We start from the raw sequence: 22817 nt of genomic DNA on the forward strand, positions 1-22817 counted from the left end.
CCTGCGCCGCTCTCTGTTGAGAACCCCCCCCCAATGCCCCACTCCCCCTCTTCCCGCTTGGCAGCCTCGTCCATTCAACCTTCCAGGCTGGGCTAGGACCGTCATGCCTCCAGGTGGCCTCCCTGGCCTCTAGGCTGAGATAAGTGGCCCATGTGCAACCACAATCCTTGCACACCCCCCATTTCCACATTCCGTTTGCAATACTCCTTTTTCTTTCTTTTTTTATTTTTTTATTTTTTTTGTCTTTTTTTGTCTTTTCGAGGGCCGCTCCCACGGCACATGGAGGTTTCCAGACTAGGGGTTGAATCAGAGCTGTAGCCGCCAGCCTACACCACAGCTACAGCAACGCGGGATCCGAGCCGTGTCTGCAACCTACACCACAGCTCATGGCAACACCGGTTCCTTCACCCACTGAGCAAGGCCAGGGATCAAACCTACAAACTCATGGTTCCTAGTCGGATTCGTTAACCACGGAGCCACGACGGGAACTCCCTTGTCTTTCTCTTTCTGACTTACTTTACTTAGTAGGAGAATCTCTAGCTGCATCCCATGTGGTTGTAAATGGCATGATTTTGTTCTTTCTTATGGCTGAGGCAGGACTCCATTTTCTGTGTGTGTCTGTCTCCACCACAGTGGGAGCTTCTCAAGAGAGCAGGGGTTGCATGGCTTTCCTTTCACGTCCCCCAGCCTCCTGGTGTTCACACGGAGGGTGTCCAGGAACTGTTCCCTGAAGGGACCTGCTCCTCTGCAGCCTCTCTTCTGCCTGTCAGTCTCCTCCCTCCTGTGCCAGGCCTGGGACTGGAGTCACTGACCCTCCTATTACGGAAGATGTATGGCCTCTGGCTTCAGTCCCAGTGCCTGATACACGATAGTCATGAAATCAACATGGGATGAATGAATAAATCGCAAACCACAAAACCAAACATAAGAACCGTAAAGGCCCTAGGTAATTAGAACTTAGATGCATTAAAGAAAAATATTGGGTTTGTTTTCTAAATCCGAATTTTTTTTTTTTTTTTTTTTTTTTTTTTTTTTTTTTGCTTTTTAGGGCTGCACCCACAGCATGTGGAGGTTTCCAGGCTAGGGGTTGATTTGGAGCTGCAACTTCTGGCTTACACCACAGCCACAGCATTGCCAGATTCAAGTAGAGTTTGCGAACTACACACCAGATCCCTGACCCACTGAGCAAAGCCAGGGATTGAACCCCTATCCTTATGTATACTAGTCGGATTTGTTTCTGCTGTGCCACAATGGGAACTCCTGAATATCAGCTTATTTAGTTTGTCTATAAGAGCTCTCTAAAACAGAAGTTAAAATCCATATCTCTGGAGTTCCGGTTGTGGCTCAGAGGGTTACAAACCCAACTAGTGTCCATGAGCATATGGGTTCGATTCCTGGCCTCGCTCAGTGGGTTAAGGACCCAGTGTTGCCATGAGCTGTGGCCACAGGTCACAGACTGCAGCTCAGATACTGCGTTGCTGTGGCTGTGGCGTAGGCCTGCAGCTGCAGCTATGGTTCGACTGCTAGTCTGGGAACTTCCATATCCCTCGGGCGCAGCCCTAAAAAGTAAAAAAAAAAAAAAAGTGTGTATTTGTTTTTAAAAAAAAAATCCGTGACTATGAGCTGTTGGCAATACTTTAAGAAATGTTTTATTCATTTTTATTTATTTATTTATTTTTTGTCTTTTTGCTATTTCTTTGGGCCGCTCTCGCGGCATATGGAGGTTCCCAGGCTAGGGGTTGAATTGGAGCTGTAGCCACTGGCCTACGCCAGAGCCACAGCCACACGGGATCCAAGCCGTGTCTGCAACCTACACCACAGCTCACAGCAACGCCGGATCGTTAATCCACTGAGCAAGGGCAGGGACCGAACCTTCAACCTCATGGTTCCTAGTCGGATTCGTTAACCACTGTGCCACGATGGGAACTCCTATTCATTTTTAAATTATAAAAGTAATACATGAAGGAGTTCCCATCGTGGCGCAGCAGAAACGAATCCGACTAGGACCCATGAGGTTGCAGGTTCGATTCCTGGCCTCGCTCAGTGGGTTAAGGATCCGGCATTGCCGTGAGCTGAGGTGTAGCTCACAGATGCGGCTCACATCTGGCGTTTCTGTGGCTCTGGCTCAGGCTGGTGGCTACAGCTCCCATTAGACCCCTAGCCTGGGAACCTCCACATGCTGCAGTTGCGGCCCTAAAAAAAAAAAAAAGACAGACAAAAAGATAAAAGTAATACATGAAAAAAAAGAAGGAAATGTTGGAGTGCAGAGTCGCCCCTCCTGCACCCCATCCTTCTCCCCAGAGAAAAACACTGTTACCCATTTTTGGGTAACTTTCCAGGTATTTCCCACGCATCCACATAGATGTTTTATTTCTCACACAGGGGGACTCATGCTGTGCTGGGCCCGCCTCAGCTGCTGTCACTTACTATAGGGTCTTCCACATTTTTCATGTCAGCACATGTATAATGACTGCACGTGAATGAAACGGCTGCCTGGGAGTTCCCACTGTGATGCTGTGGTTAAGGATCCAGCACTGCCACAGCTGTGGTGGAGGTCGCAGCTTCGACTCGGTTATCCCCGGCCCAGGGAATGTCCATACGCCATGGGCGCAGCTAAAAAAGGAAAAAATAATGGCTATATATTATTTCTTTGTATTGATGTATGATAACGGGAAAGCCATTAGCGTTTTTATCTCCAGTTTTTCGTAATTACAGAGATTCTGCCACAAACGTCCTTCTAACCATATGCTTTGCACGTTTGATCAGGTTCTGCCATAGGACAAATCCGCAGAAGCGGAGGCGCTGTGGAAAAGGCATATGCACCATTCCCATGTTCTTAGATCTTACCCCATTGTCTTCTAAAAGGCTGCCCCTTCTGGACTCCTACCCACGGGATAGGGCCTTGTCTAAAGTGCCCACCCCCTGCCCGCACCACCAACCAGGGGCATCTTCAGACTTTGCTTTGCTGGTCTGCCAGACAAAAAGTAGTGTCTCATTGTTTTTATTTGCATTTTTAAAAATTGTGAGTTGTTTGGCAATGACATTTTTAAGCTCCAGGCTAGGGTCATTTTTTATCATTGCGATGCTTTCCCAGGTCAGAGCTTCAGAGTAGGGAAGGCATTAGGGACCCCTTTCCCCACGGGAGGTTCTCACTGAATTGTGGAAATAAAGAGGCCAGGTGGGAGGTGGATTGGGAAAGTCAAGACCTGGATTCTAGCCCAGGTCCTACTGACCTGCAAGCTGACCTCCGTGGCGTCACTTCCCTCGGGACCTCAGGAAAAGGAAGGCGCTGCACAGGTCACCTGCTCCCTGCCAGCTCCACTGTCCCCCGACTCTAGGAATGGTTGCTAACAATCGTTCCGATCTTAGCTGCCCGCTATTAATAGACTCAAGTCCAAGATCCTAAGCCTGGCATTCCACTCCCGCCCCACTGGGCCCCAACATACGCTTTCAGATTGATGTCCCAGTGAAAAGCCCCCAGGGCCCTGGACCCCATCGCAGAGCTCCCTGAATGCGTCCTGCAGTTTCGAGCCCCTGGCCGCCTCTGCTGGTCCTGCATCTCGCCACCCCAGCCCGGTGTCACCTTTCGAGGCCAGCCTCCAATGCCCTCTCCTGCAGGAAGCCTCCCCGTCCCAGAGGGTTCGCCCCCAGCTCCCTGGCTACCATTTATTCGACCACGCATCACAAGCGTCTCTGCCTTTTCTTTCATTCATTCAGTTCTGCGTGAGTGGGAGGGAACAGCTTTACGTCCATCAGACCTGGATTCAACACTCAGAGCTGCCTCCTCTTTCTACCTTGGCAGCAGTGCCCAGTTTTCTCCTCTGTCAGTGAGGAACACAGCATCACGTTTCATGGAGTTAAAAAGGATCGCGCGGGCGAAGAAGCTCACGCTGTGCCTGGCTCAGACCCTGGGTGGTTGGCGTCCATTCTCCTTAGAGATCAGAGGGCCGGAGCCCTGTCCATTCCCTCCAAGGACTTGTCTGTTGGCCATGCCACCTAATCGTGGGCTCGTCCCAGGAAGGGACCTCCTCCTGATGAAACAGCCTGCGCTGACGGGCCAGCCGAGGCACCTGCCAGACGATGGGGCAGCCTCCGTGCCTGACAGCCAAGAATCTCTACCAGCCGGTTCACCAGAGCCCTGGAGGCGTGCCCTGTTTACCAGTGCCTCTTGGGTGACATGAAAGTCTTCCTCTCTGGACAGACGGGGTGGGGAGTCTCCACCCTTGCCTCCCAGCTCTGTGACTTAGGAAAGTCATGGCACTTCCGAGCTTCAGTTTCCTCGGCCTGGGAATATGAGATCGTGACCCCTCTCACCAAGGGTTGACTGGATTTGTTTGTTTTGTGTTGTGAAAAGTGTTTCAAGCAGGGAGGTCCCGTCATGGCGCAGCGGAAGCAAAACCAACTAGTATCCATGAGGATGCAGGTTCAATCCCTGGCCTCGATCAGTGGGTCGGGGAACCCGCGGTGCCATGAGCTGTGGTGTAGGTCGCAGATGTGGCTCAAATCCCCTGTTGCTGTGGCTGTGGTGTCGGCCGGCAGCTGCAGCTCCAATTCAGCCCCTAGCCTGGGAACCTCCATGTGCCGCAGGTGTGGCCCTAAAAAGCAAAGAAAAAGAAAGAAAGAAATTGTTTCATGAATGCCAGACCTATTAGAACTCAATTTATTAAATATTTCATTGCCCCATTTTCCTCACTATATGATAAGCTGCTTAAAGAACAGAAACTATATGTCATTTTTTTGGTGGGGGGGAATGCTGCACCCAGGGCATATGGAGGTTCCTAGGCTAGGGGTCTCACTGGAGCTGCAGCCGCCAGCCTACACCACAGCCACAGCAACGCTGGATCCTTAACCCACTGAGGGGGACCAGGGATCGAACCCGCATCCTCATAGATACTAGTTGGGTTCGTTAACTGCTGAGCCATGACGGGAACTCCTATATGTCCTATTTTTAAAAAATCCCTCATCGTCTAGCACAGGCATCAGCACGTTACACAGGATCGATAACTCACGAAGGATGGTAGGGACGGTAACGTTTGTCCGGCGGTTTCCGTGGTCAGAGCGACGGCGGCACACCCGCGCTTAGCTGAGTCTTAAAGCAGCCCTTTGAAGCAGCCAGGGTTAAGTACACGGAGGAACAAGGTCCCGAGATCCAATGACACCTTCAAAGTCTCACAGCCAGCAAACTGAGGACATGAACCCAGGCGTCCTATTTCCAGACCCCCCACTGTCCCTCTAGGTGGCATGTGAGAGTTTCTGCCTGATATTCTGGGTGTCTCCTGGAGCCAGACCACAGAGCAGTCTGGACACTTTTAATGTGGCCGAGCCACGGGCAGGGGGCTCCTAGTGACAGCATCTGGCTTGGGAGATGGTGTTTGACTGTCCTCTAAGTTGGTTCTCAAGCTCCACGTTTTGGCAGCCACACGCTCTCCTTTCCGACGATGCCCTTGCTGGCACTGCTGGGACCAGGCTGGCTCCTGGCGGCTCGGGCCCTCCCCCACCCCACCCACCTGTCAGGCCAGTGTGACTGCAGGCTCGGGTGGGTCCTGCCGACTGCCTGGCACTCGACCCAAACCCTCTCCCTGGTTCTGAATGGAGGCGGAAAGAAGCTGGGTCGGTTGGGTGCCACCCTCTGCCTGGCAACAAGAGCCCAGATCGCTCACATTCTTCTCTTACAGCTTCACTGCCCATCGATCATGCCATGAAGGCGCAACAGTTGCAACAGAGCTGTCAGCAAACTGTCGGCTCAGGAACACTGGTCTTAACCTCCAGGAAACCTCTCTCGCCTGTGACTCACGCCGTGGGAGGAGGAGTCATGATGCTTTACTGCCACTTCAAGAAAACGTCCCAGACAAGGAGCTGGGAGGCTGTGGCTCTGCTCGCTGGCTCACATAGTCTTCCAAGAAAAGGTGTCCAGCGGTAAAACATCTCCAACCATAAAATAATACCCATTTAAAATTGTCATGGAGTTCCCATTGTAGCTCCGTGGGTTAAGAACCTGGCTAGTATCCATGAGGACGCCAGTTCAATCCCTGGCCTCACTCAGTGGGTTAAGGATCCGGCGTTGCCGTGAGCTGTGGTGTAGGTCCCAGATGTGGCTTGGATCCTGCGTTGCTGTGGCTGTGTTGTAGGCCGGCAGCTGCAGCTCTGATTGGACTCCTAGCCTGGGAACTTCCATATGCCATGGGTGTGGACCTAAAAAGCAACAACAACAATGATGATGATGATAATAATAATTAATAAAATTGCTGTAGCATCTCATCACATTTCAATGCACAAGCGATATTATTCTCACTTAACAGTGGGAAACCAGGAAAGAGGGATTAAGTCACTTGCTCAAAGTTGACCTTTCGTGACCTTGATTGTTATGTGTCGATACACTCACTCACTTTGGTGTATCTCTTCTACTTTGTTTTTGGCCCCGCCCGGAGGCAGCCAGAAGTTCCCAGGCCAGGGATGGAACCTGTGCCACAGCCGTGACAAGGCCAGATCCTGAACCCTCTGCACTTCAGGAGGACTCCTGTATGTATTTTCGAAACCATGAGACTGTCAGTTCCCGTATCTGGACTTTTGAGTTACGTCTGTCCGTGGGGATCAGAGAAGGGAAAATCTGGGTGTCAGAGGGAGAAGGAGAAAATAAGAGAACTTTGCAATGAGCAGCGAGGGAAAAGCAGAAGCAGGCCCCGAAGGGTCTCCCGTAAGGGGGCGGAACTGGTGTATGTTTGGTCTGAAATTACTGTGGCCTCGCTGTGGAAATGGGCGGCGGGGGGCGGGGGGGGGGAGCAACTGGGCGTCACCTACTTAGTCCTCCTCCATCCTTTTATTTTATTTTAATGATTTTTAGTTTTTCCATTATAGTTGGTTTACAGTGTTCCATCAATTTCTACTGTGCACAATACTTTTATTTTATTTTTGTTTTCTTTTGTCTTTTTAGGGCCGCACCTGCGGCCTATGGAAGTTCCCAGGCTAGGGGTTGAATCAGAGCTACAGATGCCAGTCTACACCACAGCCACAGCCACGCCAGATCTGAGCCGCATCTGTGACCTACACCACAGCTCATGGCAACGCTGGATCCTTAACCCACTGAACAAGGCTGGGGATTGAACCCACATCCTCGTGGATAGTGCTAGGGTTTGCTAGCCACTGAGCCATGACAGAAATCCTATTTTCTTTTTCTTTTTTTTTTTTGTGTGTGTCTTTTTAGGGCCACACCCTCAGCCTATGGAAGTCCCTAGGCTAGGGGTCAAATCAAAGCTACAGCTGCTGGCCTACGCCACGGCCACAGCAATGCCAGGTCCAAAATATGCTTCTTCTTTGGTATGTTGCCCACATTATTTATGTTTGTGAACTCTGTTTTCCACATAAGCTCTCGAGGGTCTTTTTTTTTTTTCCCTTTTTTTAGGGCTGCACCTGTGGCACATGGAGGTTCCCAGGCTAGGGGACAAATTAGAGCTGCAGCTACCAGCCTACACCACAGCTGCAGCAACACCAGATGCAAGCCGCATCTTCAACCTCCAGTGCAGCTCGCGGCAAGACCAGATCCTTAACCCACTGAGCGGGGCTGGGGATGGAATTCTCATCCTCGTGGATACTAGTCAGGTTCTCAACCTGCTGAGCCACGATGAGAACTCCAAGATCTCAAGCGTCTGAGCCTGAGTCTCCCTCCCAGCCCTCGGTGTCCACGCACACGCCTGACTCACAGTCTGGCAGCCACATGGCTCCTTCTGGAGCCCCAGGCACTTGGCGCCGGTGCTGTAAATGCCCTAATGATGTGTGCGCCCTGCGCTTTGGGAAGGATGAGTTCTGTCTGGGGAGCCGAGGTGGGGAAAGTGGAGGAGATGGGGTTTGAGCAGGCTTCATCGAGGAGGAAGAAAGGTTCTCCTGAGCGGAGGGAGGCCACTCCTGACAGAGTAGAGCCCAGGGAAGGGGAGCCGATTGCCCAAGAAGGAGGGGCAGGGCCAGGGTGTGACCAGGGAAGCTTATGTGGGAGCCACCGTCTAATGGAGCCCAGGCCAAGCCATCAGGTTGTAGGCAGCGGGGAGCCACTGAAGGCTTTTGAGCCTCAGAGTGTTATCATCTATTTTTGGAAAGGCACTGGCAGAGGAATGAGACATGTTTGCAGAGGTGAGAGGTTTTGCAACCTACCAGGCGAGAGGTGATGGGGGCCTGAGCTGGGCGGTAGCTGGGTGGACAGAGGACTGGGGACTGGCCTGACAGGTACTTGGTGGGGGAACCGCCCGGGCTGAGCGATGGATGAGATGCTGGGGTGACAGGGAGGGCTTAGAGCTGGGCGAGGAGTGGAATGGCGCTGTGGTTGAGAGGTGAGGGGACACGGAGGCCAGACAGGTGTGGGGGGAGGCTCGGCGAGGGCGTTGGTGGGGATGGACGCCAGTCACCCAGGCTGATGCTTTCCCCTTCCTGTAGGGTTTGGGTTCCTTAGATTCCAAGCTGACATCATCGGGTGAAGTCCTCGGGAAACAGCGCTGTAAGTTGGCAAAGCCCACAGATTCCGGCGCACGAGGCTCCCCAGGACGGGAACGTCTCCACGTCCTTAGCTACTACAAGAACCGAATGAGGCGATTTGTGTCAAGTGCTTAGAACAGTGCCTGGCACATGCTGGGCACTAGATAGATATTGGATGAGGCCACAGGTGCACCGTGGGTAAAAGTTATGCCCGTGTCCCCCTTCAATTTGATTCAGAACCGACGTTTGAAAGGCAAACAACTGAGTTCATTAAGTAGCGATCATTGCACCACAAGTAACTGAGAAGAACTTAGCTTTTTGTAATTTTCCCTTTATCATCACTAGTTTCATCAAAGGCACTTTATTTATTTATTTTGGCTGCACCCAGGGCATGTGCACAGTCTGGACCAGGGATCGGACCTGTGCCACAGCAGCAACCCACGCCACTGCAGCGACAATGCTGGATCCTTAACCTGCTGTGCCACAGAGAACTCCAAAGGCATTTATTGAACGTGAATCTAGGGTTCCATATGGAGCCATGAGAAACAGCCCCCCCCCTGCCCCGCCCCATCTCAAAGTCTTCCTGCCTAGGTAGGGCAACAGCAGCGGCTAAACTCAATGCCCCCCATCGGTTATGCTGGGGGTGTAGAGAAATCGAAAGAACGGAGAGCCCCTGACGCCTCTTCAGACAGAGGGCGGATGCAACGGGTGGAGGTCAGGGAGGCGGGAGGTTGGGTGGTGGGTCGTCCCTGCCCTCTGTGCCTGGGGATGGGCGCTGGGGTGCAGGGTGATAAAATGCTGACTGCGAAGCCAACCACCCTCTCTGGTCCCCGGGCAGTGCTGCGGCGGGGCGGCAGGGGCCCCGGCTCTGCTCTGCACAAGCCCCATCTGGATGGACGCAGGTCCCCGGCCTGCGCTCTAAGACACCGGGGGTGGATGGGCGTGGAGAGGGGTTGACACGTGCAAACTGTGGATGGACGAGTGGGGCGTGGGAGAGGACGTCCCCACCCGAGGGCCCAGCTGGGGGACTGCTTAGGGTGCCAGGGAGATTTTGATTTTAGTCTAGTGTGAATTTCCAAGGAGACAAAGGTGAAAATAAGAAACATGTTTTATAATATTTTCTCCTCTAACATGGTAAAAAAAAAAAAATATTTCCCCTGCTTTCATTTTGGGATTTTTCAAATTCAGAGACCACCTTTTTTCATTTTAGGTAAAGTTTAACTTAATCATTTCATCTGGCTTAACATGGACAACAATGAGGACAAAAGATAATTACATTTAAGTGGTATTCTAACTTAAAAATTCCTCTGGGAGTATCTGTGAGTCACCCTGCTCAACTCAAATATCCATAAAACACGTACTAATTGTTCCAGAAGGAAATCACCGCTGCAGAGGGCAAAAGGCCAAGGGAGCTGAAACAGCAGGCTCTTAATTTATGGTCAATAAAAGGACTCTTGTGTGAGTTCTTCTCAAGTCAGAGAGTATTTGTCAGGTTAAGTCTGGCACCCAAATCATTTGATGCTTAAAAACTTCGCGAGGGCACAAAACAAGGGAACCTACACTAAGGGCTTCTGGAAAACACTGTGTGAGACTTAACACTGTGAATTTACTCAGCTTCCAAGAAGGCAGAGGCATTTTACATTTTAAAATGTCACCGGCTACCTACTCAAGATAAAAATACACACTTTTAAATTAAACAGTTAACTCTGCAGTATATAACAACTCAGAACTTTTACAGCTGCCGCACTTTGCAAATTCTAGTCAAGATTGTCCTTGAGACGCAGAAATAATGCTCCTTCTCTTCTAAGCAGCCCAGCTTTCTGAGCCAATAGAGGGTTGAATTCGTACTGCTTTAAAAAATTTTTTTTAAGTGGCTTTGTGCCAATGGGGGGCGGGGGAGCAGAACACAAAGATGACAAAGAACTACAGACGCTCCACAGGTCACTGCCCGGCCTCCTTCCTTTGGGCTACAGCAGTGCCACTTGTGAGCGGCAGTGACAGGCCTGCTGCTTTCCGTCTGAGAGAAATGCTACCCTTCGCTGCGATCAGGCGCCCGTGGCTCCTCGCCCTGCGAACTGTCAGTACGTTCCCGTAAGAATGTTGACGGATCCGAGGCAAGAGGAGCCAAAGCTGGCAGGTGAAAAGCATCCCCGCTCCTTTTCAGTCTGACACAGCATCTCCGACTAAATGCCTAAAGAAACCTGCATTTTTTGAAGGATTAAAAAAACAACCCCCCGCCCAAGCCAACACAACTATGCTCAAAGTGTATGAGCTGTCTGACTAATGCACTCTTTGGGCCCATGTTCTGTATTCTTGTGGGAGGAGATGCTCATTGGGCTCTCCCTGATTTAAATTTCTAAAGACAAATGTTAACATGTTTAAAGTTTTTGCTTTTATCGACTGCGAGCGAACCTTTAAAGGCTAGAGTTGTGGATGGCTGCATTCATCTACACACATTAAATGAGAAAGCATTTAGAGTGTTCTGTAAGCAGAGAGGCGCTTGAGCACTGTCTCACCACTGGGCTTTCCACAATGTTTTGATAATCTAAGACAATTCAACACAGGAAATTTAGGGAGTTTCCCCGGTGGCCTAGTGGATAAGGATCCGGTGTTGTCCCCGCTGTAGTACCAGTTCGATTCCTGGCCCAGGAACTTTTCTGCATGCCATGGGTGTGGCCCAAAGAATAAGGAAAACGACTGTGAAATTTAGTCAGTTTCAGCACGTGTATTCTATATTTGCATGGCCATGAGCTTAGACTGATCACTGAGAGACAAAATAATTTGAGGACCCCCCCACCCCCCGCCTCCGAAGTAGTGGCTACTGGATTCTATTTCCAGCCCCTAGAAGACCTGATTCACCCGATTACAACAGTTAGTGGACCTGAGACCATGTGAAATCCTCCTTGGCTCTATTTCCCCTTAGGGTAGAGTCACCTCAATCATGAAATTACGTTTCACTGCAGTGGTAAGTAATTTAATTAAAAAACCCAAAATTTGTTCGTAAGAGAGATTCCATCCAAACCAGCAAGCCACTTGTCACTCTAGAGGCAAAATAATGTATTTCTTCCCTGAAAGGGGAATCAACTGGAGAAAATTTGATTCCCACTCTCGGCAGGGGCAGCCTGCCGGGCCCCCGGCTCCCCCTAACCCTTCAGGCGGTGTAGACCTTGCCCTCTGCTAGCTCCTATCGGGGGCTACTTGTACAGCCACTGTGGCACTCAGCCTGCTTCTGCCTGACTTCCTAGCTGTCCTCTGCAGTTTAGAAACAGTTGAGGCAAGTATTGAGGGCTGGAGGGTGCCCTGTGCCAACATGGGTGGGTGAGGGCAGCACAGGAGTAGCTGCCCAGTCTCCAAAGCAGCCCCCGCAGGTGGAAGGGTCCAGAGGTATCTCCACGCTCCCATGGCTCAGGAGGAAGGCGGCTGGTGGAGCTGAGTGCCAGGGGCCTTGTGGATGACCCGGGGCCAGTGGTTCTCACTTCTGTGTGTATCAGAACCAGCTGGAAGGTCTGCTAGCAAATTCCACTCTTTATTCAACTGAGGTGCCATAGCGCTTCTAACCAGGGTGCTGATTCCAGAAAATTCAAGTAAATATTCAAATAATTTTCCAGATCAGATCCTTGGAAAGCAGCTTTTTAAGTTATAGAAAGATGTTTCTTATATAGCCCCCCAGCCCCACCCCTGAGCAGAGGCGCTGCAACAATTGGGTTCTCTGCAGAGCTGCGCGGGCTTCCATCAGGTGGCTGCACCATACCCTTCACCTGGTGATGGCCCTTCGGCTGCTCAAGATGCCAAGCGTATCTGCGTATAAGCCTTCGTGGGGAAAAATGCTGTTATCTTTCTGAGTAGATGCCTAGAAACAGAATGGCCGGATCATAGACATATTTTTCACTTTTGAGAAACTACCAAACTCTTCTACTGTGCTCGTACCATTTTCCATTCCCACCGGCAGTTGGGAGCACAGCTGCTTCCAATCCTTGTCAATACTGTGGACAGTCTTGTAACATTTGAGTCATTTGTGTGTGTATTGGTCTCTCCTTCTGGTTTTAACTTCATTTTCCTAATAACTAACGATATTGAGCGAGCACCTTCAAAGCGCTTATCTGTTCTCTGTATATTTTCTTTGGTGAAGCATCTGCTTCAATCTGCCCATTTTTAATTGGATTGTTTGCTTCTTATTGAACTGTAAGAATTATTTGTATAGATGAAGTCCTTTATCAGATATATTTTGCACATATTTTGCCCAGCTAGTGGCTTAAATTTTCATTCTTTTGAACAGCAAAGCTTTCCCAAGAAGAAATAGATAACCTCAATAACCTGATAGATAATAAAGACCCTGGACCTGTAGCTGAAAACCTCCCCACAAAGACGACCTTTTCAACCCAGACCCAATGAGCTTCAGGCAGTCCCCACTTGCTAACAAATTCCATACACTTAAAAATACTGAGACAGACTGCTCAAAGCTAGGAAAGGTTTTGGGTTACCCACAAAGAAGGATTATTAATAAGGGAGGAAAGAGAAGTGAAAAATAAGGTTTTGCATCCATTTCAACCTTATGAATGACCTTTAAGCCTAACCAAGAAACGTTACTTCTTTAGGAGTGAAGGCATTCACAGCTCAAACTATTCACCCACAGGAGACAGACCAGCGCAGTGAGAACATTCGATCTTTAGAGCCTTGTTCAGCGCTGGAGTCTGGGTCTAGCATGTGCCTGCAACATACACGCTGCTCGATAGGGGTTTATTGCATGAATAAACAAACCAAATCAGAATGCCGCGTTTCCAACACACGTACTTCTAATACATATACAAAATTATAATGTTTAGATCTTGGATCCATCTGGGATTTACTCTGGGGTATAAAGAGTAAGGAAATAATCCAGTTTAAAAAGCAAATTTAGCTTTCAAATACAACGAAAACAAATTTCTGAATGCCATTTCCACGCCACTGCTATTTTAACAATGAGAACATTCACAATTTAAAAAATAAATTCAAAGTTCACCTCTTTTCCAGTAAACATTTTACACGCAGTTTAATACATATGTATGTATATATGTGTGTGTCTATGTATGTACATGTGTGCAATTAAATGCTATTTTTCACCATTCTCTGGAATGCATATTACAATTTGACATTATTATCACTATTAAAATATTTCTGGAAGTTCCTCTGTGGCAGAGCGGGTTGAGGATCTGGCATTGCCATGACTGTGGCACAGGTTCCATCCCCGGCCCAGGAAATTCCACATATCATGGGTGCACCCCTCCTCCCGCCCCAATTTTTCCATTTGTTTTTTCTCAACTTTTTCTCGCTTTTCTGGATCTTGAAGATTTCTTTGTTGTTTTAGTGTATTTTGTTTTAAAAAGTCTCTTTTCAATCAAGCTTACTTCTTCATGGAGAAGGGAGGTCTTTATTCTTAGCAAGAAGGAGAAGAGATTTAGTATAAACTGATAACTCTGAGAAAAATTCGATTCTTCATAGGTTGTCACATGTTTGCAATAGCTAGAAGGGAAGAAAAAGGAAGAGGTTACATTTAAAGGGTCATTTAGAAACGTATGGCTCTATCCCGTGAACACCCCAAATAACTTAACAAATATGTATATGGTGAGGCTTCAAATACAAACACACTCTGAATTGGAAGGAAACCTGGAACCATCAGGAAGGAAATCTCAACTTTAGCAAGGAGAAAATCTTAGCACTGTCCCTGTCCCTGGCCACCACGCAGGGGACACAGGTGGCACAGAGCCGGGTGTCACACCTCCTCCTCCAGTCTAGGTGGGTCAAGGCAAACAAAAGCACGAAGGGGGAGAGATTCTGGACATATTTTGAAACAAACAAACAAACAAAATAATCCCCAACCCCCATCCAAAATAAGACACCAGACTGAATAAATAATGTACGTTGCAATTTTGTATGCGTTACAGAAAGAAGTGTTTACAAAGTGATTTTGCTAGTTTGGAAGTAGGAGACCCTGAATCTGATGAAATCTGTAACTACCATCCAATCTCCCAAACACTAATTGAAACTGCTCACTAACTCGACCAAGCTGTCTACACCGGGGCAGCAGAACATGTAAGGGATATTATGGGCTGTAATCAGCCACATCTAGACAAGGGGAAATTGCTCAGGACACATGACCTGCATTACTCAATACGTAAATTACAAGGGGGAAGAAAAGAGATAACGGGGGAATTTATGAACCCAGACGCTCAAGGGAGATCTCGACCACCTGCCAGGTATGGACTTTCCTCGGATTCTGAGTTATTTAAAAAATGACGCGACAATCAGGACAATCTAGACACTTGACGGACGCTTGACGTTAAGGAACTACCGCGAGTCTTTTACGTCTGATGAAGGAGAGGCTGCCGTGCGGGACCCGCACCCTCACCGCCTGCGAGTACAGGGGAAGGAGCGAGCGGGACGCGGGCGAAGCTGGGCTGGACACGCTGGCAGCTGCTGGAGTGGGGTGGCGATGGCTACGGGGGTCACTGCGCTGTGCTCGCTACTTTGGACGGTACTTGGGACGTCCCGCAACACAGGGGTTTTAAACCCGGTTCACCGTATCCAGGTACTGGGACTGTACACCGCACACGGCCCTAAATTCCTGAGAGAATTTTTCTGTTTGGACCACCGAGCTCTGTGGTGACCAAGGATAACGAACCACTCCTGGTTCTTTCATCTGTGAAACAGGAAAAAACAACGACATCTCCTCACAGGATGGCAGAGGACTGAATGAGAATATATAGTAAGCACTTCCCCAATGGTTGGCACACGGCAAGGGCTCAAAAATATTCACTTTCCCTACACGCCTTTAAAGGTGATTTTTTAAAATTTCCACTTAAAATCTTAAGGCTACTTTAATAATATGCCAAAAAAGCTATGGCCTACTATGTTTACTGCTAGGCGATGTAAAAGCCTCAATTGTTTCTGTGCTGATTGTTTTAATGGAAACAAAATATATAGGGATTCTCACAAAAAAAGAAGAGCCTCTTGGCTTTTCTTCTTCTCTAATTTCACTTTATTTTATTTTCTCTTTTGTCTTTTGTCTTTTTAGGGCCGCACCCATGGCATATGAAGGTTCCCAGGCTAGGGGTCCAATCGGAACTGCAGCTGCCGGCCTACACCACAGCCACAGCCACTGGGATCCGAGCCACGTCTGTGACCTACACCATAGCTCACGGCAACACTGGATCCTTAACCCACTGAGTGAGGCCAGGACTCGAACCCACATCCTCATGGTTGCTAGTCGGGTTTGTTAACCACCGAGCCACAACAGGAACTCCCTTCTTATCTAATTTTAAATTTTAGCTATATTAAGAGAGATTCTTTCAGACAGTATTATCCAAGGAGGGGAAAATGACGTTTCCCTTACGTAGGGACTCTAGGGAAAGCTCTACTTTTACAAGAGAAAGATAAGAAAAGGTATACAAAGCATTTGCTAACGTAAGGACTTTTCATTTCTAAGCTGAATCAATAATAGTATCTTTTAGGGTATACATTCCTTATCATAAACTCAGAAAATTATCCTAAAGTTGTAAGCGATAAAATCAAATATACGATAATTTACATTGATTAGGAAAGTTAGCTCCACCTCAGACAAGAAGGATCAACCGCCCGGCGGGTCTGGAGGCTCATGCAGCCTCCCCCTCAGTTCTCGAGGCTTCGGGGTTCTCACAGTTACTCTGCAGTACAGTGTCTGTCTCTTCCGAACCCTCAAAATGAGCCCTTCAGCGTGACAAGGTTCTCCACATAGCTGAAGATCTGCTCTCTTAAGCACCAAAACCTTTCGTTTTAACCATTTGGGGTGGAAATCTTTAAAAACTGAGTTATACATTATTTGGTTATCTTAGAGCACATTCAACATGTTCTTTTAAAGCGCTTATATTACATGGTGACAAGTTATCCACTTTTATAGTGGTAAGAAGAACAAACCCCACGAGTGCACACAATTTGGGACCATGCTCCACCCTCGAACTGGGACTCGGTCAGGCTTGCTTGGTTCTGGGCAGTGATCCCGTGTCTCTGAAGGGCCATCTGAATTCTTTGGTCTGCTTCTCTGCCAGTCCCTACACTGTCTGTCAAAGGAGTAGCACCACATTTGCTGTCAGGACGCTTATCAGCAGAGTAGCTCTCAGTCTCTCTCCTACTCAGTTCCTCTTGAAGAGGAAACTGGAAATCAGACAGCTCAGACACACAGACACACACACATACACACACACACACACACCCCTCTGGGCAGTGTGTGCGGGCTCCGAGTTAGGGGCTAAGGGGTATCCTGAGAAAAGCGTATAGTTTTAGTCATGGACTTGGTGACCTTTTTACTAAGATTGGCTAAACCCTTTTTTGCTCACCCTGTGGTTCTAGGCTGTAGTCTAAATAGACAAGGTGGCGGTCCCCGCTGTAGCACAATGGGTTAAGGAGCCGACAACAGCTCTGCAGCCACTCAGGCTGCTGCTGAGGCGCAGGTTTGATCCCCAGCCTGGTGCAGTGGGTTAAGGATCTGGCCCTGCTGCAGCTGTGCCGTAGGTGCAGTGGGTTAAGAATCTGGCCCAGCTGCAGCTCAGATTCGATCCCTGGCCCAGGAACTTCCACATGCTGCGGGTGTGGCCCAAATAAAAAATAAGTAGATTAAAAATAAATAGGCAAAGGTAACCGGACAGCTTGGGTGCTCAAAGTTACGGCATCGCTGGTGCCGTGCTCCGCCGTCAAATGCACGCAGGGAAAAACATCTCGACAATTTCACCTCTGACTCCATCAATGTCTCTTTATAACTAACCGTCTTCTATTACAGTATTAAACCCATGAAGAACATCTAAACTTTGGATCATGTAAAAAGCATGAAGGTGTCGCCCCCACCCCAACTCCTCCAGAACCAGCTCTGCAGGCAGAAGAGCAACAGCGCCTCAGGTCCCAACTTCCCGGTCCTATGGGGCGCGGTGGGGATGGGGACGGAGCCCGCCAGCCAGCATCATAGCTTTTCCCTTCCACTTGATGAAACCGTAAATCTTGAAGAAGCCACTGCACTGACCCCTCGAAGGACTGTATCGCCCTCAGATGCAGAGCTGACCCGGGGGTTGGGATTCTGGCCTTTCGCTGCTGCTGTTAAGACAGGGACACTCCTTAACCACTCCAGACTCCGCTAAACTTTTTTTAAGCAGTAAACTGTAATGCGGATGACTTCATTTCATTGTCTTCTATTGTGTTTTCTACACTGTACTCATCTTCGATTGATATTCAACTCCGGAAGTTAAATTCTAATAAACATCATTTTGTTAAATCACGGTGATCATTTACTGCGCATTTACTGTGTGACAGACACACCCAACTCGTTTAACTCTCCTAAAACCATACGAGGAAGCTTCTGTCTTCCATTCATTCACTCGACAAACACTTAGGAGTTTCTGTTGGGCTCAGTGGTGAACGAACCCAACTAGGACCCATAAGGACGCAGGTTTGATCCCTGGCCTTGCTCGGTGAGTTAAGGAACCAGTGTTGCCGGGAGCTGTGGTGCAGGTCATAGACGCAGCTTGGATCCTGTGTGGCTGTGGCTGTGCTGTAGGCCGGCAGCTGCAGCTCTGATTTGACCCCTTGCCTGGGAACCTCCATGTGCATCGGGGACAGCCCTAAAAAGACAAAAACCAACCAACCAACCGTAGTGAGCACCTACTATGTGCCAAGCCCTGTTCTGTGGGAAGGCAGATGAATACACGGAATAAATACATAATCACACAACACATTCCCTCGTGACGCGAGCTATAAGGAAAAAGAAAGAACAAGCAAGGGGGACAGAGAGTGATGAGGTGTGTGTGTGGGTGTGTGGGCGTGGGTGAGGGTGACGGCTGGTGATATTTCAGACATGATGGTTAAGAAAGGCCTCTCTGAAGAAGTGAAATCTGAGCAAAAACCTGCAAGTGAGCCCATGTAGAGACAGAGCAGAAGAGCGTTCCAGGCTGAAGGTATGACATGTGCCCAGACCCGCCATGGAGTGTGTCAGGCAAGTTCAGGAAGAGCCAGGAGGCTGGTGTGAACAGGGGTGGTGAGCAAGAGAAGAGGGGGGCAGGGGAGGTCAGAGAACAGAGGGGGTCTCCCGACTTCACTCTGAAATGAGACGGGAGCCGCCAGGGGTTTTGAGAAGAGGAGCCAGGTCAGCATCGCCCCTCGCTTCCCAATCAGGGCAGCAGAGCTGGGGAGCTGGAGCACAGCTTGCGCACCACCAGCAGGGCTGGGATGCGGGCAGCTGCATTCGCCAGCGCATCCCCTGCACGACTGTGGGGACCTGCCCTGGGGACGATGCCTGCGTCGATGTGTAAGGAGGTCGGTGTAAAGACCTAAGGTCTCAATGAGAAATGTCTTTATGATCTAAAACTTCATCCTGCTTTGCTGACGTATCATTGACACACAAGCTATGTAAGTTTAAGGCTATAACAGGATGATTTTTTTTTTTAAATCATTTTGGCTGCACCTGCAGCATGGGAAAGTTTCTGGGCCAGGGATTGAACCCACGCCACAGCAGTGACCTGAGCCACTGCAGTGACAACGCCAGATTTTAAGCTGCTGAGCTGCAAGGGAACGCCACAACAGGATGATTTGATAGTGTCTATACTGTGAAATGAGTACCACAACAATCAAAGGCAGTTAACACCTCCATCCCTAACACTCATAAACGAGGCTCAGTGTGTAATTCTGATGGTTTTGATTATAAGCTCACCATCTTCTAATCCCATCAAACAACCTACCTGGCTCTCATTACAGCCTGACTCCTTTAGAAGATATCCAGCCTATTTTTTTTAATTAGCAAAGAATACTACTTCACGCCAAACGAAAGATTTCGTCTTTTTTTTTAAATCCTGTCATTTCTTTCTTTTTCTTTTCTTTTTTTTTTTTTTTAGGGCACACCCGTGGCATATGGAGGTTCCCAGGCTAGGGGTCGAATCGGAGCTACAGCTGCTGGCCTACACCACAGCCACAGCAATGCTGGATCCCAGCCGCGTCTGTGACCTACACCACAGCTCGTGGTAATGCAGGATCCTTAACCCACTGATCGAGGCCAAGGCTTGAACCCATCATAGCCTCATGGATGCTAGTCAGATTTGTTTCCACTGAGCTAGATGGGTGCCCCCATCCCGTGCTTTTTTTTTTTTTGGTCTTTTTGCTATTTCTTGGGCCGTTCCCGCGGCATACGGAGGTTACCAGGCTAGGGGTCCAATCGGAGCTGTAGCCCCCGGCCTACACCACAGCTACAGCCACTCGGGATCTGAGCCGCGTCTGCGACCTACACTCCAGCTCACACTCCAGCTCACGGCAACGCCAGATCGTTAACCCATTGAGCAAGGGCAGGGACTGAACCCGCAACCTCATGGTTCCTAGTCGGATTCGTTAACCACTGCGCCACGATGGGCGCTCCTACTCCGGGATTTCTAAGAGCATCACACACACCTTCTACAGAATTTCTGGGTACTCAGCCAGTACAGGGAATTCTTGGTTGTCAGTGACTGGCCTTTCTGCTTCAGGACCCCCTGGAGGCTGTGTTCATGGAAACAGGTTCTATCACTGTCCTCTGCTGTCCAGTTGAACTGAAAACTTGAAGGGCTTCTTTTTTCAACACTGGGCGTGGAATCAATCAGTGTGCTAAATTGTTTTTGTAGACTCACCACCATTTCTGGAAGGAAGGGAAAAAAAGAAAAGGAATGAAATAAAAACTAATGTCAAATCACAAATAAAGACTGCAGATTACCTGACAGTAAGGTACCAGAGCTGGCGTCTTAGTTTTGACAAATGTACAGCAAATGAAAGGCAAGAGGGTAACACTGAGAGGAAACGGGAACTGGACGAGGGGCGCCCCGAAAGTCAACTTGGAAAGGTTTCAAACAGTAAATTTTATGCCATCTATATTTTAACACAAGTCTTAAAAAGAATGAGAACGACAACCAAAAGCAGTTCTCCAAATGAAGGGTCTGAAAGTCACAGACACACAGCATTTCAGATTTTGTGGGAACTTAACTTCCGTTTGGAGTGAGACACTGATCCTGAACTAGACACTGAAATTTCTTTCGGAGGTGGCGTTCCTTGGGAGTGCGCTTTGGCGCCTTGTTAACGCAGTGGGGAAGCACGTCTGTGTCTCCCTTCAGGTCAAGACACCCAGCTTTTCCGCCACTGTGCTGCTGCTCGGCGGCGACGGGAGGAAGTCCGACTCACCTCTTCTTTTATAGACCACTGGTTTGTCGATGGCTGAGTGGTAGAGTGGCCTTTCACTTTTCCATAGATACCTGTGAACGCAGAAAACCACTTGGAGCAGGGCGGAGAAGAGATGACCCCAACACGCTTACGACGACCCCTGAAACTCCTGAGACTCGGGTAGAAGGACCTCCTGCAGGACACAGGTCTCTACAGAGGGTACGACCCAGAGGTAAGCAAGGAGCACCGCAGGAGGCAGCAGTCGCAGCCGACAGAAGGCCCTGCTCCGCCCCAAAGCCTCCCAGAGGCCACACGATCCCCAAGAAGCCATTCGTTACATAAAACCGCAGCAGCGGTGTCCCTCCCCGTGAAATCCCCTTGCTGTCCTCTCAAAGTGAAGCCGCCTGAGACATAACCGCTGCCCCCGGCCCTGGCCGCGCGGCGGCCTGCAGATGCTGCCGACCTGTCAGCACCCCGGAGCGGGCACCTCTCGGCGGCCGAGGGGCAATCACCTAACAGGCGGGGCCTTCCCGAAAACCCTGAGTGAGCTGGACTTGAACGAACCACACAACACGCCAACTGTTCAGAGGGCTTGCCGTTTGTGATTCGTTCAAATACCTTTCCGTTACGTATTTTACCAAATAATAAAAGTGACAATATACCCAAGGCAAAAAAAAAATCTCTAAAAATACAGACGTTCCCTAAAGATTCTAACCCCACTCCCTAGATAAACCCACTGTTACAAATTCCTCACGAATACCTAATACAGACAGATTCTCTTATGGATTTATAGTAAACCCCTGTACGGGTGGCAACCATGCCACAGTCAAGGAGGCCGTATCGCCTCCTTGGGGTCACCTGCCCGGAAGATGGGGAAGGTGGGTGGTCTGAGAAACGCTCTCTCTAGAACCTTCCTTAAAAATTTACTTTACTTCTTCCCCCAACTGCAAAAGCTACACAAGACAGAGGCCCACTATCAAGTCCTCATATTTCCTCCAGGATGTCACCAAGTCTATTTCCACCGGGACGCCTGCCTCGTCCAGCCTTCCCAAATATTTCTTGCCCCACCGTGAGAAGTTAAGGCACAGTGTTCATGTAGGAAAACGGACCCGCGTCAGTGTGCGGCTCTACCAGTTTTGTTAAACACGCACAGTGTGTGTCACCACCACGGCTCATCTACAGACCAGCTCCACACACCAAGGCCCCTGCATGTTCTTGGCAGGCAACTCCTCCCCAACCCCCCAGCTAAACTTGATCTCAGACAAGCACGGATGTGTTTTTCTTCTTGTTTTTTTTCTTTTTAGGGCCACACCCACAGCATATGGAAGTTCTCGGGCTAAGGATCGATTGGGAACTGCAGCTATTGGCCAACACCACAGCCACAGCAACACCAGATCTGAGCTTCGGCCTATACCTCGGCTCATGGCAAGGCTGGATCCTTAACCCACTGAGCGAGGCCAGGGATCAAACCTGCATCCTCATGGATGCTAGTCAGGTTCGTTACTGCTGAGCGACAATGGGAATGGCAACTGATGTGTTTTTCTCTCCCTATAGTTTAGCCTTTTCCAGGATGTCATATAAATGAAATCATACCAAATGTAACCTTTTGAGTCTTGCATTTCGTACAATGTATTTACAATCCATTCACATTGCTGGCTGTATCAGAAGATTGTTCCTTTTTATTGTCAGATACGCTACAGTTTATCTATCTCCAGCTGAAGGGCATCTGGGCCGTTGCCAGTTTCTGGCCACCACGAATGAAGCAGGTGCAGCTACATACATTCATACATAGATTACTGCATGAACTTAAGCTTCTATTTCACTTGGGTAAATACCTAGGAATTAAATGAGTGTATACACTGCCAAACGTTCCAAAATAATTGTCACATTTTGCATTCTTACGTTTGGTATGGTCAGTTTTCTGTTTCAATGTTTGGTGCTTTTGATTTACATTCCCTGCCAACTAATGATGCTGAGCATCGCTTTGCGTGCCATCTACACAGGCAATCTGGTGAAGTATCTGTTGGAATCTTCTGTCCATTTAAAAACCTGAGTTGTCTGTTTGCCTATTGTGTGAGAATTCTTTATATATTCTAGGTGCAAATCTTTTATCAGATACGTGACTTGCACATATTTTCTCCCAGCCTGAAGCTTCTCTTCACAGGGTCCTCTGAAGAGCAGAAACT

The 22817-nt window shown here is 49.0% G+C and overlaps 1 protein-coding gene across 4 annotated transcripts in view; it reads right to left on the reverse strand.

Moving 5' to 3' along the window:
• Nucleotides 13182–22817, reverse strand: part of TAF1B (TATA-box binding protein associated factor, RNA polymerase I subunit B) — a 59023-nt gene continuing 49387 nt past the window's right edge. For all 4 annotated transcript variants that reach the window (XM_021087859.1, XM_021087860.1, XM_021087858.1 and 1 more), the window contains 3 exons: nt 20653–20723; nt 19894–20116; nt 13182–13959 (listed from right to left, as the gene is read on the reverse strand). In XM_021087859.1, coding sequence (XP_020943518.1) covers nt 13755–13959; nt 19894–20116; nt 20653–20723 — 499 coding nt within the window. In that variant the 3' untranslated portion in view covers nt 13182–13754. The remainder of the gene's footprint in view (nt 13960–19893; nt 20117–20652; nt 20724–22817) is intronic.

Source organism: Sus scrofa, chromosome 3, assembly GCF_000003025.6.
Source record: "Sus scrofa isolate TJ Tabasco breed Duroc chromosome 3, Sscrofa11.1, whole genome shotgun sequence".
NCBI classification, from domain to species: Eukaryota; Metazoa; Chordata; class Mammalia; order Artiodactyla; family Suidae; genus Sus; species Sus scrofa.